This window comes from Pseudorca crassidens, chromosome 2 (genome assembly GCF_039906515.1).
Source record: "Pseudorca crassidens isolate mPseCra1 chromosome 2, mPseCra1.hap1, whole genome shotgun sequence".
In the NCBI taxonomy this organism is placed as follows: domain Eukaryota; kingdom Metazoa; phylum Chordata; class Mammalia; order Artiodactyla; family Delphinidae; genus Pseudorca; species Pseudorca crassidens.
This window is the reverse complement of record NC_090297.1, coordinates 133,140,506-133,159,257: the sequence shown is the minus strand read 5'-3', so window position 1 is coordinate 133,159,257 and position 18,752 is coordinate 133,140,506. Positions and strand designations below refer to the sequence as shown.

The following is an 18,752-nucleotide window of genomic DNA, read 5'->3' as shown; positions in this document are numbered from 1 at the left end:
AGTGGCACAGTGGTTGAGAGTCCGCCTGTCGATGCAGGGGACACGGGTTCGTGCTCTGGTCTGGGAAGATCCCACATGCCGCGGAGCGGTTGGGCCCGTGAGCCATGGCCGCTGAGCCTGCGCGTCCGGAGCCTGTGCTCCGCAACGGGAGAGGCCACAGCTGTGAGAGGCCCGCGTACCGCAAAAAAAAAAAAAAAAAAAAAAAAAGTTAACTGCAACTGCAACAGTCAGAAAGAGCTATCTGGGGGAATTCAATGAAAAGGCAAACTACAACGCACCTCAAGACTCTTGGGAGACATCTTTTTTGGTAGAAGATAATAATGTATCTATAATGGCAATACTGAACTAGTCAGAAAAAAGGATCAGGTCATGCCCGGCAGCTGTATACTTCGGCAAGAAAGTAGGTGCAAGACTCCTTAACATTTTTTGGCTGTGGCTTTGAATGGTAATGTGCTGGTAGCTCTCCCACACAGCGTGAGGGGCCCCTGGCTTCCTAACTTCCTAATGTACTGAGTATCTGCTGTGTGCTAGATGTAGTGGTCAACTGGGCTACTGAGACACACGGTCTCTATTCTCAAGGCACTGACAAACTATTGGATAAAGCATTGTAACTGTGGGGGGCTACTTTTACATTTTCAGCACAGTCCTGCATGGTATTTGTATTGTTTATATACTGTTTGTCTATTATTCTGTGAAAACATAGCTGTTTGTGTATTCAGCTCTCCACCCTCAGCCCTCCAGCAGCTTCTGGATGTTAAATATTATCTCTTCATGTGAGCTGTACCAGCAGGAAGAGTCATCTGTTACTCTTTTACTTCCTAACGAGCCCTCAAACTGGTTTGTAGGGCAGTTAGAGATTCTTTCTTCGCAGAGGAGTGATCATTTCGGATTTAGTTTGCTTGGTCTTATTCTCCGCCAGGACTCAAATTTTGTTCTTCCTCTTCACTTTCCTACCTTACCCCACATAAAACAAAATAACCAGAAATGATAACAAAAACTAGACAGTATAATGTGGTGGCAGCAATTTGATGGATCAGCTAAAATGCTTCTTTTGCTACTATAGCAGCTACTATTAAATGCCTTGTCACTTACCTTTGAAGTTCTTTGGAAAAGTGAAAGTTATTTTGCATATAAGTGCTTAAAATCACCTCAATTACCTAAGATACTTTCATCTCCCTCCAAGATTCTTCTTAAAGGGCCTTTTGCTATTTTCTTCAGATACTGTTATAAATGTAGAATGCGGTATTGATAGATTTCTCCAAACTCACTGATTTTCATATGCCCTGAGAATAACAAAGATATTATGAAAATGACAATAGAAAAAATTTCCATAAAAATAATTAATCAACAATCAAAAACCTGATGCTTAGAGATACTTCCAATTATCTGGAAAACTGATACTAGGTAACCGACTGCTTATTCAACAATTCAGCGATAAGCATGTATTAAGTGCCTAAAAGTGTGGCATTGTGCAAAGTACTGCAAACATAAAGGAGATTAAGAAATGGTGTTGCTTTCAAGGAGCTCAATTAAAAATTGTTCCCTTTATGTAAACCAACTATACTTAATTAAAAAAATTTGCTTGCTTTATATCTTGTATAAAAACTTAATATTTTACAAAATGTTTTCCACATGTAACAACTCATTTCATCCCCAGATCAATATTGGTTTCATACTTCATAAACTTGAGATTTCTTGTTGCTCACTCTTATTTGGCAACCAGAATGTTGATTTTGATGATGATAATGTTCATATTTCTCCACTATTCCTGGTTTGATTTTATGTACCTAATGACTTAAGAGTTTGCAAAGTGTTTCATGGAAGATAATATTTTCCACCTTCTCACCTTCTAGTCCGTGTTCCTCTTCTGCCCAGTTTCTTCCTGAGGGAGGTGGGGCTAAAATGACTTCAAATTCCCTGTGAGTGCTCTTAAGATAACGGTGACCTCTCCTACATACCTGTGGTGGGAAACTGGTTTTTGAATTCCTTTCCCACCAAAGCCTTTAGGTCATGATTTCAGAAATTCATTCCTACTTCATTTTTGCTTTCCATTTTTCCTTTATTCCATTCCGGATCATTCCATAATTCTATGCTATCTTGGACTATTGTTTCCATCAAAAAAATAGAAACAGAATTTAGCAACTGAGGGATTATTCTGCCCAATGCTTTCACTTTATGGGGGAGGAACTGGGTTCCACAGCCATGAGGATTGCCAAAGCCATACAAATAGGTGGTAGAGTTGGGCTTGAACCTCAGAAGTTATACACTCTTTGACCAGATATCTTTTTTTTTTTTTTTTTTTGGCTATGCCTGGAGGCTTGTGGGATCTTACAATAGTTCCCCCACCAGGGATTGAACCCTGGCCACCTGAAGTGGAAGCATGGAGTCATAACCACTGTACTGCCAGGGAATTCCCTGACCAGATGTCTTTTTAAAGATATCAGACTTTTTTTTTTTAAATAAATTTATTTATTTATTTTTGGCTGTGTTGGGTCTTCGTTGCTGCATGCAGGCTTTCTCTAGTTGCTGTGAGCAGGGGCTACTCTGTTGCGGTGCGCAGGCTTTTCATTGAGGTGGCTTCTCTTGTGCGACATGGGCTCTAGAAGCGCGGCTTTCAGTAGCTGCAGCATGCGGGCTCAGTAGTTGTGGCTCATGAACTGTAGAGTGCAGGCTCAGTAGTTGTGGCACATGGGCTTAGTTGCTCTGCGGCATGTGGGATCCTCCCAGACCAGGGCTCGAACCCGTGTCCCCTGCATTGGCAGGCAGATTCTTTTTTTTTTTTAAATGTTGGGGGTAGGAGTTTATTAATTAATTAATTAATTTTTGCTGTTTTGGGTCTTCGTTTCTGTGCGAGGTCTTTCTCTAGTTGTGGCAAGCGGGGGCCACTCTTCATCGCGGTGCGCGGGCCTCTCATCATCGCGGCCTCTCTTGTTGCGGAGCACAGGCTCCAGATGCGCAGGCTCAGTAGTTGTGGCTCAAGGGCCTAGTTGCTCCACGGCATGTGGGATGCTCCCAGACCAGGGCTCAAACCCGTGTCCCCTGCATTAGCAGGCAGATTCTCAACCACTGCGCCACCAGGGAAGTACCAGACTGTCTTTAAAAGCTATCTGTCAAGTGAAACATTCTTCCCAGGATAACATTCTTTTATATTGCTAGTATATAAATATTTGGCTACTGTTGCAACAGAGACCTACCCAGTTTTACAATTTTTCACAGATTATACTGTTATGTTTTCAGTTTTCCCAGAGTGTACCTGTTCACCCAGGTACACTGTCCTTGAATCAATTGTTGAGCATCTACTATGTGTCACGCAGAACATAGGCGTTTTGGCCTGACTTTAATTGGAAGTACTCTTTGCATTCGCGTAGAATCATTTAACATTGGATTGCTAGTAACTGTACAGTTTTAGTGTAAGTAAGTGGTCCAGTAAGTGTGAGAAAATTAATAACAAGAATTGAATCCTAATAGGATGTTGAAGGTAGACATTAAAGCCTTTATGCATTTAGGATTTCACACATGCAGAGGACCCCCCCAACCCCTAATTATTTATTTATACATTGTCTTATTGAAGTAGTTGATTTACAATGTTATATTAGTTTCAGGTGTACAACACAGTGATTCAATATTTTTCTAGATTATACTCCATTTAAAGGTGTATTGGCGGTATTCCTTGTGCTCTACATTACATCTTTGCATCTTATTTATTTTATACCTAGTAGTCTGAACCTCTTCATCTCCTTCCCCTATCTTGCCCCTCCTCTCACCCCCCCTTCCACTATTAACCACTAGTTTGTTCTCTGTATAAGAACCGCCAAGTGTGGTTTTTAAAGTCTCCTGAACTTGCTACAAAGAATGCCAACAAAGGTTAATCTCCGGGGATCTGTTTCTATTTACTCATCTTCCTCCATCCCCGCCCCCAACTCCACAGTGGGCTCCACCTGCAGGGGGCCCCGGGGGACCAGGGGGCCCGGGCGCCCGGGAGAAGCGCGGCACTCCCGCGGGTGGGACTGGCCCGTGGCGCGGTCCCGGCCGCTGCCGCCAGCCTGGGTCGGGTCGCGAGTCCCCGGCGGCCGGGGCGGGGCGGGCGGCGTCCTGCTCTTCCTGCCGCGCTCGGACCTCCCCCTCTGTCGACACTTGCGCGGGGCCCTGGCGTCGGCGTCGGCGTGAGGACTGTGCTTGCCTCGGGCGTGGCTCTGCAGGTGCGGCCCTGACTCACCACAGAACCTCCAAAGGCGTTAACCGGCTCGCCCCCAGGAACCCGAGCCTTTGTTCTGCGTTGCAGGAGGGCCGGGCAGGGCTGCGGCAGGCACTACCGCGGCCGCGCCGCGCTGGGCGCCGAGTTGAAGCAGCCCCTGGCCTTTGAGGAGGCGGTCCCCCGCCATCTCTGGCCCCGTGAGGTAGGGTGACTGGCCTGGCCCCGGGACCCCCTAGACGCCCCTTCTCCGCGGCCACCACCCAAGCCCCGCGGGCTCCCGACCGGAACTGAGTTCCCGAGTGCTCAGCTAAGGGGCGCCCGCGAGACTGGAGCGCAACTTCGTGCTGGGCTTCTAGAAAGGCCCTTTCAGGGGTCACAAAAAGGCCGAAGCGCAAAAGGAAGACTGTTCCCCAGAACACAAATGTAGAAGTCCCCAGAGCTGTTGCCTTAGAAACAGAGAATTCTGATTTGCACACGACTTTGCATAACCACCTGCAAGTTATTGATTTAGCACAGATAAATGGACCCCATGCTTTGCTTCCTCTTCTTCAATATCAGCATCTAATTATCTGCCCTCCCTCCTCCCCCACAGCCAGCCCGCTAACGCTATTTACATGATAATGTGCCTTGTTCCCTCCCCTGGTGTACTGCAGTGATTTGGGGTGGGTGGGGTTATATTAGGGTTGTGGGCATTTACCCACATTTAGGGTGGTGGAAAATGGGGTAGCCACTTGGGCTTTGCCTGTTGATCACCTTGGTAACACTGTCACCTGGCGTGGAGAATGAGAACCTCTGACAAGGTGAAGCAGGCAGTGAGTCTCAGGGTTGGGGACCGCTGGTGAGAGGGAGAAATGTGACTGCAGCCCTGAAGTGTCACTAACATGGACCCTGTGACTACATAGATTATTTGGGTGAGCGCAGGACAGCAGCCAGTCTGCTTCCTGGGATTCACATGCTGAAAGATGTTCACCTTGAATCAAGGTGGAGTGGCTTGAGGATTTATAGGTGCTGTACATGTCAGCAACTGTGTCAAGCACACAATGTGCATAGGCTTGAGGGCTGGGCTCCTTTGTTCTGTTATTTGTCCGGACTGCTGTGTCAGATATTAGCTCCTGAGAGCTGGGACTATGAGAATTTATCCATCGTTAAATCCCCATAGGATTTAACGTTAAATTTAATGTTAAATCCCCACATAGGCATGTGGCAGATGCTTAAAATATTGTTGAATGAATCCATTTTGCCCATAAAGTATCTTCTCATAAATAAGGTCACCTCTGTATGATATGGGAAATGTAAACAAACAAATATATAAATGAATGTCACCGATTCTGTCTCTCAGCCTTCATTTCCTCCTGTGATTCCAAGCCCTGTTGAGTTGGGTTGGTCTATGACAGTAGTTCTTTAAGTCCAGGCTGCATCAGAATTACCTTGTCAAAACAGATTGCTGGGCTTTGTCCCCAGAGTTTCTGATTCAATAGGTCGGGGGCTGAGAATTTGGATGTCTAACAAGTTGCCAGGTGACAGTGAAGCTGGTGATCTGGGACCACACTTTGAGAACCACTGCTTAACAAGGTCTAGAGAAATTGCTGCAGGCCTGCCTCTGCTCTAGCTCTGTCATGAAACACATAAGCTGGGGAATCCTGTTCTAGCTTCTAGAATTCCTGATTCCCAAAACAGCTGATCATGTTACCCTTTGCTTAAAATCTTATAATGGCTTCCACTGTTCCTACGCTAAAGATTAAGATCCTCAGCAAACCCTACACATCCTCAGATGCTGTGGGCCTTGCTCTCTAGCCCCATCTTTTTCTCTTCTTTGTGCACTAAGCTGTTTTTTCTTTTGTCCCCACCACCGGGCCTTTGCACATGCCATTGCTTTTGTCTGTGCCAGGCTCCCTACCCCCCTATTTTGAATAGTTAACTCCTAGCGGTTCTTAGGTCAAGTGTTACTTTCACAGGGGATTCTCTTGATTTCCCCCAAAGGTCAAATCTCCCCATTATGTGCTTTCGTGGCACCGTATATTTCTATCTTAACATTTTGTGTAGGAGTTGTAATTTAACACATAAATCCTCATAATTATTTGGTTAATGTCTGTCTTCTCTGCTATACTCTTAGCTCCATGAGGTCAGGGACCTTGTCCATTCTGCCTCATGAATGTACACTGGTACTTAGTTCAGTACCTGGCATATAGTAGGCATTCAGTAAATTCAGTAAATATTATGGTATAATTGAATGAACTTTGTTTCCAGAGATGTGTACTCCTCTGCCTTTTTGCTCTATTTCCTTTGCAGGTCAGAGTTGATGTCCATTTCTGTGGGGTTAACTTTGCTGATATTTTGGCCTGTCGTGATCAGTATCAGGAAAGGCCCCAACTTCCCTTCACACCCGGTGAGTATGAAGGGGCCAAGTGACTGCTTCAAAAAAAGAAGATATAGAGTGTTTTCAGAACCATGTGCTTCATCTTGGGCACTACGATGGCAGTGTCTGCCTGCTGTCAGTGGTGTCTTAGATATGTCAGCCTCACTACTAATTAGAATCACTAGATTGCAAGTGCTGTGAGGGAAGGTTCTATTACTGTCTTGCTCAACATTATTTCCCTCCCCCCACCCCCAGCCCCATTAGTACTCTTGTATCTGGCTCATAGTAGATGCTCAATAAACACTTGATGGATTGATTGATTGAAATATAGTTGATGTACAATGTTATGTTAGTTTCATGTGCACTACATAGTGATGTGACATTTGCATACATTATGAAATGATCACTATGGTAAGTCCAGTAACCATGTGCCCCATACAAAGTTATTACAATATTATTGACCATATCCTTATGCTATATATTACATCCCTGTGGCTTTTTATTTTACAACTGAAGATTTGTACCTCTTAATCCCCTTCACTTATTTCATCCACCCCTCAATAAATACTTTAAAAATGCGTAAACGAACAAATACAATTTTACATATCATTATACTCACCAGAATCCTGATCAGAACCATCGTTGGCCATAGTCATTCCCTTTCATTCCTTGACAGTGCCTCAATTTTGTTTTTACCCTGAAGGATCATAAACATCTGGTTGCAGCTAAAACTCTCAGTCCTCATGAATACATTCCCAAAGAAACCTAATACCAGAGGATCAGAAAGAAACAGGTTATACATTTCTTAGCAGCCTGCTCTCTGATTTGCATTATGCCCAATCTGATTACATTTAGATCCTGAATATGTGGACCAATGACTGATTTTTGTTGCTGAAATTTATTAAAAGAGATATAAGTATAGTTTAGTATGTATCTGTATATATATATATATATATAAGTAATATACAGTTATATACTGTAAATATACAGTACATGTATATTTTATACAGATATATACTATTAGGGATACAGTGATTGCATATTAGGGATACAGTGATTGCAAAACAGTTGCTGTGTTTTGGCCTTAGGGTACTTGGTTAAGTCTCAACAATTGGAACCATTTCCCTCTGTTTGTATTTGTTGAAATGCTGGATGGGGGAAGATGTCATACTCAATTGAGTTATTCTTCTGGCGGCTCAAGTGGGAAATGTATGATAATTAAATTCAGAAATTTGGAGGTAGAAGAGGAAAGGGCAGACAACACCAATTCATCCAACTGAGCCAAGTACTATGTGAATAAATATAGTTCATGTCCTCGAGGGCCTCATAGTTCAGAAGAGGAGACATGGAAACAGATAAATACAATATGGTAAATTTGTCATTGAGGTGCTGTAGGAACCCGAGGCCCCAGTGATCAAGGTCAAAAGTACTTGTGTACCCGTGATTCTCTGTGCTTTCGCCCATTCTTACAATTTTCATTTGTGTCACGGTAAGAATGGGACTACTATAGCTTTTTAGGTTGTTATCACGAAATCTTAGTTCACTTTCCCGTGCTTTGGGTACAACACTCTTACCCTTCTTCCTGGGTCGGGGGAACACAAACCCTCTCAGCTCCAGATGACTCATAGGACGGCCTGTTGATCAGGGTTTTCTCATCTCTCTTGTGCTGGGCTTTACAGATAATCTTTAAACTATTTGTTTTAGGAATGGAGTTTTCTGGGACAGTATTGGAGACAGGCACAGATGTCAGCACGGTGAAAGAGGTAAATTAGTTGAATCTAGGGAATTGATGTGTGGGTAACTATGAGAAATGTGCTAACCTCATTTGTAGCCAAAGGGTCTTGCTTCTCCTGGACTTTGCCAGCAGACACCAAAGGGAAAACGAGACGGAGCAGGGAGAAACTAATTCTGAATTGAGGGAAGGAAGTCTGTGGAAGTTCCTGGCTTCGTTAAATATTTTATTACTAATAAAAGGCAGCACCTGGATTTTTAGTTACTGAGAGGATAGAGAATTCTCAAGTTTCAGTCTCGTGAAAGAAATGAACACTGGGATTCTAATTCATATTAGTCTTTTTCTTTTCTTTTCTTTTCTTTTTTTCTTTTTTTTGCGGTATGTGGGCCTCTCATGTTGTGGCCTCCCCCGTTGCGGAGCACAGGCTCCGGACGCACAGGCTCAGCGGCCATGGGCCTAGCGGCTCCGCGGCATATGGGATCTTCCCAGACCGGGACACGAACCCGTGTCCCCTTCATCGGCAGGTGGACTCTCAACCACTGTGCCACCAGGGAAGCCCCATATTAGTCTTTTTCTTGCTCAGTCCTATCATTGTCCAAAATGTGCTCAGATTGGCTTGGCCACCTGATGGGGGTAGTGAGAAAATGGCTGAATTATTTACTGAACAGTAACACTGAACAGATAATTAAGGGAACCTGTGTCTCAGTGGGTCGGAAAGAAAGATTTTCTTTCTTTTTTGGATTAATTCGGGAAGGGATAAATAGCAAGGGCATGCATTTGAACATACCCTTAATGGTATTTTCCCTTCAGGGAGATGGAGTTATTGGCGTGAGTGGCTTTAATGGTATGGCTGAAGAATGCATCACTGACCACAAGGTAGCCCTACCTCTCAATACTAGTCCTTGGAGATATTTTTTCTGCTTTCTTTTCTTTACTTTTCATCTATCCATCATTCCTTCTTCTCCTTTCCCTCTCTTTCTTTGTATTCTTTTGGTTATATCTTGTTTCTCAGCCAAGCACTTCTTTCTTTCAAATGCTAAACGCCCCTTTTTTTTCTTTTTGCGGTACGCGGGCCTCTCACTGTTGTGGCCTCCCTCTCCCGTTGCGGAGCACAGGCTCCGGACGCGCAGGCGCAGCGGCCATGGCTCACGGGCCCAGCGGCTCCGCGGCATGTGGGATCTTCCCGGACCGGGGCACGAACCCGTGTCCCCTGCATCGGCAGGCGGACTCTCAACCACTGTGCCACCAGGGAAGCCCTAAACCCCTTTTTTATATCGGTGTGACAACACTTGCACAGAGGTTTGTTTGTGTAGAGTGGTTTAATGAAGAAGGGCATTTTGTTTTCTGAGCCCCGGAGCAACTGACTGGCTCTCCAAGTGGACCATAGTTAGGGGGTTTTGGTAGAAAAACTGGTTTGGGGCATTGAGCTGGATGTAATGGGTTTCTTCCCCACATCAAGCTTGTGAAAGAGAGAGTCCTGGGAACGTTGCCAGCGAGGGTGGGCGTGGGGTGGGCTATGTTTGTGCAGGATGTGAATGATGCCCCCTAGTGGTGAACTGTACACTTTTTTAAAAAACAGCTTTATGTGAGGTAAAATTTTTATACCATCCAGTTCACTCATTATACTACAGTGGCCTGTGTTACCTCCTCTGTAAGCTGGTTCCTTCCTGATCCAGATGCCAGCCTTAGGATTTTCGAAGAGTGATGCACCCAAGTCTTGAACTTGGCCACTGCTCGCTTGGTCTTGACTTCCACTGGGCTTGGTTCCTGACATGTGTTGCCCTTTGCAAATCAAATCATAATATATATATTGAGCAGCCTCTATGAAAAGGTACAGGTGCTTAATCTCTAAGTCACTGTTATCTCTTTTATAGGCACTGTGGCAGATTCCAGAAAGGGTCCCCCTCCGAGAAGCTGCTGCCCTGCTGGTATCTTATGGCACTGCTACTTTGGCCTTGGAGCGTCAGGCCCATACCCAGCCTGGGTGAGAACTGTGTAGACAATAGAGGGCTAGATGGTACCTTCTCTGATACCAGAAGTGTCCACCAAGACCTTGCCCCTTCCTTTCCTTTCCCTGACCCTTACCTCATGTCTATCTGAGGAAAGGCCGAAGGAAGGTAGTGAGTGACCCAAGATTGGAGTCTGGTGACAGTGGGGATATCCTTTTGTCTGAGAGGGAATGGTAGACTGAGAACTTGGCCAACATGTATTTGGAGAAATCTGTCCCTCAAGTCTGACTCCTCTGGATATCACCTCCTAGAAAACTTTACATTTTAGCCAGCTGGTTTATTTAAACTCGCTTCACTCTGGTTTTAATGGAGGCCTGTGGTATTTGTTTCTGTGAGGCTTGGTTGGGTGTACCTAAGTGGGATATTTCAAACTCAGAGGTGCTGAATTTCCCACTTTACCTGGAGCATAACTACAGCTTCTTGCTCTTTTCAGAGAGCCTCAGAATTGATCCAGGGAGATGGGCTTAGTTGAGCAGTGGCTGTTACCTTCTAAAATTTGGAAGTGTTTAGTAGGAGAATGATTTTAGGACAGAATTTATGAAGCAGAAATTGGAGTGGTAGTGCAAAGGAAGGCTGCCACTGGAATGAGGAAGAGACTACCTAGAGAGATTAAGGACCCTTACCTGGGAAGTCTTCAAGACGGGACTAAATTAGCACTGATCTACATACATAACCCAGCCTGAGAAGCTGGAGAGCATACATATATGTGTACATGTACATGAAAGGTCGAATGAAATGGCCTCTCAGTTCTCTTCTTGCTTGAAAATGTCCTAGCTTCAAAATGTTCGTGAAATCATACCGTTGGAGGATTTTTGATGTCTTGAGTAACACTCATCTTTCTCTGGCACAGAGAAGCTATTTTAGTGACAGCAGCAGCTGGAGCCACAGGCCGTGCCGTGATTGATGTGGCAGCAAGTGTTCTTCAAGGTCACTTCAAGGTCAAGGTATTTGCATGTTTGATTCTCCATTAAAAAATATCATACCTCTTGTTTTCAAACATGGAATCTATTCATTTGTTTATTAAAAATCATATGCAAGTTACTGGGGATGTAAAGTAACCTAGAGTAGGGTCTTGCCATCTGTTTGCTTGCAGACTAGTGAGGGGACTTAGGAGTAAACCACTCATCCTTCTAAGTTACTAGAACCTGGCAAGGTTCAATTCGCTTCACAACCTCTGAAGATTCTATTCCTTCTACCTATAATGCTCTAAACTGTCCCCCCCGAGCTTCAAATTTAAACTCAGATGTCGCTTTTTTGGAGAAGTATTCTTTGTCCCTCAGGAGATGTTTGTCCCCTCCCCTGGACTATTTGTATGTGGTCTCATAGCATCCTGTACTTCTCTTTCATAGCATGTGGTTAATCCTTTACTTGTGTCATTACTAGATCAATGTGTCCCTCCCACTGGACTGTAATCCCCATCAAGGCAGGAGTAGTGTCTGTTTGATTCATTATTGCAGTCCCAGCACCTAACATGGTGCCGAGACCTTAGTAGGCACTCAATAATTATTTCTTGAATGAATGAATAAATACATGAAAGCAAGACCCACCTCTCTACAGGGGCTTTTCTCGGAGGCTGCAGGTGTTAGAGAAGAAGGATTTCTTGGAGGAGGTGGACGTTTAAGCTGACTTTTGCAGGACTGATAGCAGTTGAATAGAGGAAGAAGGGAAGGGAAGGCCATTTTAGTGGTGGGAGGACATATTAGAAGACAGAGACATAGGTACTAACGTGATGCATTCAGGGAATTGCAAATAGCATCTGTGGAGCGAAGGATATGTGTGGGGAACAGTGGGAGATGACTCTAGGGAGCGGAGCAGAGATAAGATCATGAGACACTGAGGAATTTGAACATTTCTTGGAAGCTGCAGGAGCTATTGAGGATTTTGTAGAGAAGTGACATGATCATCTTTGCATTTTGCAAAGTTCACTTTGGTAGCAGTGGGGATGAGGGATAGGGGCAAGGTCAGAGGCAATAGGACAGATTCCTGGAGCAATCCAAGCCAGAGGTGATGATACTTGAAACAAGGCACTGGAAGCGATGATCAGAGAGATACCAAAGTAGAAGAAAATAGAGAATTTGGTGACTGGGGAGCATCCTGATATAGTTGAAGGAACAAAGACTTTGACATTAGCCTGACCTAGGGGCAAACTGTAGCTCTGTCTCTGGCTTAACAGCTTCAGTTTCCTCATTTGTACAATAATGCTTTCTCATTGGGTGGTTGTGGGAATATTGAGGTCACTCGTGCCATGTGCCGGTTTGAGGGCATGGTGTGTCATGGAGGATCCCTTAAAAAGGGATCCTGTTATTATTAGATATTGAGTGGGAAGGCGCAAACTAGGTGCACTTGGGGATTTGCCATTTGCTGGGACTGAGGACCCAGGAGGATATGGTGAGTTCAGTTTTGGATGTGCTGAGTGTGAGGTTCCTGCGTAGCCTGCGGTGGGGATATCCAGAGGCGCCAAGATGCTATACAGGTTTGGTGATAATTGGACTGGTGTGGAATTTCTCCAGGTGGCAACTCTCTTTTCTCACATTGACTTTCTTTTGGGAAGGACATATGAGTTCTGAAAGCAGTCTTAGATACCAGGAGGCTCTTCATGGAGTATTAACACATTTCAACTCAAAAGTGAGGGCTTTTAGCACCTCTCTTAGCGGGGAGACCACAGTTAGTCTCATTAGTTAGTCTCACAGTTAGTCTCGAAGTCTAGAACCACTGACTATTTAACATTTCTGGGAAGATAAAACTGTACCATTTGTTTTATTTATTTATTTTTAATTTTTTTAAAAAAATATTTATTTACTTATTTTTGGCTGTGTTGGGTTTTCGTTTCTGTGAGAGGGCTTTCTCTAGTTGCGGCAAGCGGGGCCACTCTTCATCGCGGTGCGCGGGCCTCTCATTATCGCGGCCTCTCTTGTTGCGGAGCACAGGCTCCAGATGCGCAGGCTCAGTAGTTGTGGCTCACGGGCCTAGTAGCTCCGCAGCATGTGGAATCTTCCCAGACCAGGGCTCGAACCTGTGTCCCCTGAATTGGCAGGCAGATTCTCAACCACTGCGCCACCAGGGAAGCCCTATTTTTAATTTATTTTAAAAGGAGATTCTGCTACTTTTTTTTTTTTTTTTTTGGTTGCACTGGGTCTTAGTTGCAGCAGGTGGGCTCCTTAGTTGTGGCATGCATGTGGGATCTAGTTCCCTGACCAGGGATCAAACCCGGGACCCCTGCATTGGGAGCGTGGAGTCTTATCCACTGCACCACCAGGGAAGTCCCTACCATTTGTTTTAAATAGTTATAGGAAGTTAAGTAGAGAGAAAAATTTGTTTTAATTCAGATATTAAAATTAATCTAAGCTGTATTTTCTTTAGCAGCAATAATGGTTTTAAGCAAAAACAAACAAAATATAATGTCATCATGCCACCTACTTGGAACAGGTCATTTTGATAACATCTTTCATTCACAGTATTTCATATTGCTTTCACATTGCCTCCACAGCAATTATCTTACCCTTGGTCCTCACAGACCCCTTGGGAGATGGGGAATGAAAGTGTTTATTATCCCTATTTCACAGACAAAGAAGGTGAGGCACGAAGAGAGAAAATGATTCACAGCAGGCCTCACTGGGACCTACAGAGAATCCTGGGGTTGGAATCAGGTGCCTGACCCTCGACTGGTGTCTTCCCTCTATGGCACTGTGTGCTGATAGCAGTCAGTGAAACGCAGATGTTTGAGGGTTCCACTGGGGAGTATATGAGGGTAACTTTCAGTTTCAAATAGTTATGGGTGAGTTTGGAATTTTTTAAGGACACAGATGTTCTTGGGTGTTTGCACATTCTGAATGTCACCTTGGGGCCAAAGTGCTTGGGCTAGTGGATGCTGCTCAGGGATAAGGCACCTCTAGGCAATTCTTGAATGTCTGAAGATTTTCTGGAGACTTCCAAACCCCAGACTTCCTCACAATATCGCCCACAGCCATCTATGCCATCTTTGGCAGGTCTTAGGCATGGCTTTCTCCCAGGGTGATGGAGTGGAAAAGCATGGGCTTTGGAATCAGCAGCATTGGATTTGAATAGTTGTTCTATCACCTACTACCTGGATGATCCTGGCTTAATTATTGGGTTGGACAAGAAGTTTGTTCGGTTAGTGAATACATTGTTCAGTAAAGTTCTTCATGAAAATGAAAAATGTGTCTTTTATTTTTACTTAAAACCGAACAAACTTTTTGGCCGACCCAATACTTAACCTTTCTGGGTCTTTGTTTCCATCTACAGAATGGGAGTAACTGTACCTCCCCCATAATGTTCTTATGAGGTTTAAATAGAATAAACGATTGCATATGTGTAACAATAGATTCAGTTTATCCAACACTTTGTTTTCTAAGTGCTTTATAGACAGTATTCCATTTAATTTTAAAAATTTATCTTATTTTATGGATGGGGTAACTGAAGCTTAGAGGAGTTGGCAGGCAAAATAGAGGTTAAAAGCATGAACTCTAGAGACGAATTACCTGGGTTTGGATCCCAGTTCTGCCTCCCATGAGCTGTGTGACCTTGGGCAAGATACTTAACCTCTTTTGCCTCAGTTTCTTCATCTTTAAAATGGGGATAATAATAGTATGCGTATTATTGGGATATTAAGATTAAATGAGTTATTAATATATGTAAAGCATTTAGAATAGTGTTGGGCACATAGTAAGCACCATGTAAGTGTTAGTTCTTACTGAGTAATTTGCCTTAGGTAATACAGCTAGTTAGTAGTAGAGCCAGGATTTGAGCTCAGGTCTGTCTGACTTCAAGATCTTTCCATTGAATCATGTTTTACCCTCTGAGAAGTTTTTCCTGATCTTGTAGATCGAGGTTAGACACCTCTAGCTTGCACATACTGGACCCAGTATGATGGCAGTACTTCTGCCATCATACTGCTGGATCTTGCTTTTTTGACTCTAAGCTGGTTATTTAGCTTGTGTCCTTACTACTTGACTCATAGTGGGTACTCAATAAATGGTGGTTTTAATTTGCATTTGGAGAAGAACTTGTGAGTGTCTCCTGAACTGTCGCCTAGCTAGACCCACTGGGGTTCCAGGATTCCTGGAAATGTGGATCACGTTGCCAGTGGGTATGCAGGGGCCAGTGTGATGGTGCTGTGTGATGGGCCTTATGTGTTGGGTTGAGGCTGATGCTAGGACAGTGAGGTCACGCTGGTTTCCTTCTTTAGTTGGAGGCTGGGTGGGTGGGGTGAGCCTTCTTGGTATGTATTCTGGACCATCAGAAGCATTGTGTTCTTTATGTAGGTAATAGCTGCAGCCGTGCAAGCTGGCAATGCAGAGGGGTGCACAGTCCATCGTGAGCTACAGTCAGGGCAGCCTGAAGGAAGCAGTGGGGAAGCTGGTGGGCAGTGGCGGGGTGAACGTGGTCATTGATACCGTGGAAGGAGATATCTTCCTGGAGGCTCTCCGCAGGTACATGCAGTGGTCCTCCCGAGTGGGCTAGACCTGGGCCTCTGCAGAAACCTTTCCAGACCTCTGTCTTCCTTCTGGCCTTGCTTCTTTTTTGTCTTTGCTGCTCACTTTTCCCATAGCCACTGGCATCAACGAGAACAGCTGAGTGTCTGGGTGAAAAGGAATAGAAGCAGAGGGAAAATCAGGAAATGCTTAAATATAGCAAAAACAAAATAGCCAACTGGAAAATATCCAAAAAACGACTGCGGACTCTCTAGTTGGCAATATCAAATGTTTTAGAAATTATACATGTGTTAAATTCAGCTATGCCTGCCCCCACTAACTACTTTATATACATGGTGTCGGTAATTCTTGAGATCATTGTTCAGATGTTAGAATTACTGGGGTGGCAGTCTCCCAGTTCACTGAGCAGCAAGGTACAGACTCTTTTGATCTTACTGGTTTCTGAAGCAGCCACCAGTATAGGTGTCTCCTTGACTTGTTTTATTAAAAAAAAAAAAAATCACTGGAGATTTCATGGGACTGCTGTAACCACACCAATTCTCATTCTGTTTCAACCAGAGACCCTGAAGGGCTCTGATAATGTTAACTTCATTTCTTGTGTCATCCTGGTAAGCACAGTTTTGTGGTTTATCTTAGTTTAAAGTAGAAGAAACAGAAGCAGAGAGAGCAGCTTGCCCACAGAAGGGATCCATGTGGTTCTATAGCCCCTGTGCATCACTGCACTGTGTCCACTACTGTGCTTAGACAGGAGGCAAAGGGAGGAGTGTGTTGACTAAATGGGGAGCCAGGACAGAGGACTGCTAATTCATACCCTTCTCTTGCCTTCCAGGTAATAGTATTTTGTCAATTATTCAAAATTCCCTAGAAAAGTATATAAATTAAATGAGTCCTAAAGTAAGCCTTAGTGTAAAGCAAATGATGCTTCATGAGAGTGTCTGAATTCTTATTCTTGCTTCCTAAGTTCAAAATTTTCAAACTGAGTTGTTCAGCATTGGAATGATATCTGTTTATACCTGATTCCCTTCCACAAAGTAGTTGAGTAGTTAAATAGACAGTTTTGATTCTAAAGTGGGTTCCCTTACAAGACTGGCTAGTTTCTCTGACCCCCTACTATCTTGCTTACGGCTTATTTTTCTATTTTCCTACTGAGGAATACAAATTGGTGTAGAATGGGTCACCCCTGCCAGTTTGTAAGGTCAATAGGAATTCCCAGCTGGGTGTTTAATGCATGTTGCTTTTTTTGTTAATTGTGGTAAAATATACAGTAACCTAATATTTAGCATTTTAACCATTTGTAAGTATACAATTAAACATATTGACAATGTTGTGTCAACATCCCCAACAAAAACTCTGTACCCATTACACACCTGCCCCCCACCCCCAAAACCTACTTTGTCTCTCTGAATTAATGTACATTGCTTTCTCTCCCCTCATTCTGTGTTTTTTTTATTGTGGTAAAAAATACATAACAAAAGACTTGCTACATTTACCATTGTAAAGTGTAAGTTCAGTAGTGTTAAGTATATTTACATTGTTGTGAAACAGATCTTCATAAGTTTTTCTTCTTGCAAAGCTGAATTCTATATCCATTAAACAACAGCTCCTCTTTCCCCGCTTCTCCCCAGCCGTTGGTAACCACATTCTACTTTGCTTCTATGAATTCGACTACTTTAGATACCCCATATAAGTAGAATAATACAGTAGTTGTCTTTTTGTAAATGGCTTATTTCACTTACCATAATGGCCTCAAGGTTCATGCATGTTTTAACATGTGACAGGATTTCCTTCCTTTTTGAGGCTGAATAATATTCTACTGTATGTATATAACACATTTTGTTTAAACATCCATCAGTTGATGGACATTTGGATTGTTTCCACCTCTTGGCTATTATAGATAGTACTGCTGTAAACATGGGTGTACAAATATCTCTTCAAGACCCTGCTTTCACTTCTCTTGGATATAGATTCAGAACTGAGATTTCTGGATCATATGGTAGTTCTATTTTTAATTTTTTGAGGAACCTCCATACTGTTTTCCATAGCATTTGCACCATTTTACAATCCCACCAACAGTCCATGAGGGTTCCATTTCTCTAAATCCTTACCAACACTTAATTTCTGTTTTTTTTTCTTTTTTTAAATAGTAGCCATCCTAATGGCTGTGAATGTACATTGCCTTTTATAATCTTTTTTTCTTCTCCTTTTCCCCTCAGCCTGGCATGGGAGGGCAGGATTGTGGTGGTGGGTGTTGCTGGAGGAACCATTGCTTCTGTGCCGGCCAGTCTTCTGCTCCTGAAGAATATCTCTGCCATGGGGCTGTACTGGGGCCGATAGCAGGACCAGAACTTTCCCCTCTTCTTCAGAGGCCTGTCCTCAGCAATTCAGTACTGCCAGGAAGGGTGCATCCAGCCATACATTGGAGCGGTTTTTAAGCTGGAGGAAGTGAGACGCTCTTAAGGGATGTGTTGTAGATAAGGCCAGGAAATAATCTGTGCCAAACTACTGGATAGTTTCTCTCTAGGTACTATAAATCCTCCTTTTATAGAATTAAAGAGTAAACACAGTGCAGAATAATGAGGTGTCACAGGCTGCAGAGTCATAGGATTTCTCCCTGTTGGGTTGTATGGCTGTATACTCAGGCCTAGTAAGCCAGTGGGAAACTGAAACTGTGAAGGCCATGAAGGAGCTGGATTTTGAGGGCTCTGTCTACATCACTGGTGTCTTAAATAGAGGGATGTGGTAGTACTTAGAAAATAATTTACCCGTGTTGATATGAACTCTGAACTTCACAACATACAAGTCTAGAAAGGAAGCACTTAACTTGACCTTTGATTTTAGAATACAGACTCCTTTAAAGTACAACCAGATGATTTAAGCTGGAGTTCTGTGAACAGAACACCAAAATCATGCTCAGTATCATATGACTATATAATTCATCCATTAGTCACTGTAGTTAATTTCATTGGCTGTTCAAGCCCTTTTTCATTCCCTCACAGTCCCATTAATG

General features: G+C 43.6%; 1 protein-coding gene across 1 annotated transcript; it reads left to right on the top strand.

The window, feature by feature from the left end:
• Positions 1-369: 369 nt before the first annotated feature.
• Positions 370-18,202, top strand: LOC137209352 (quinone oxidoreductase-like protein 2). Its single transcript, XM_067710970.1, is given in 11 exon segments — positions 370-400; positions 3,945-4,115; positions 4,118-4,199; positions 4,283-4,397; positions 6,485-6,581; positions 8,256-8,314; positions 9,094-9,159; positions 10,158-10,267; positions 11,143-11,260; positions 15,582-15,742; positions 17,959-18,202. Coding segments are annotated over 11 exon segments (1,254 nt in total).
• Positions 18,203-18,752: the final 550 nt, after the last annotated feature.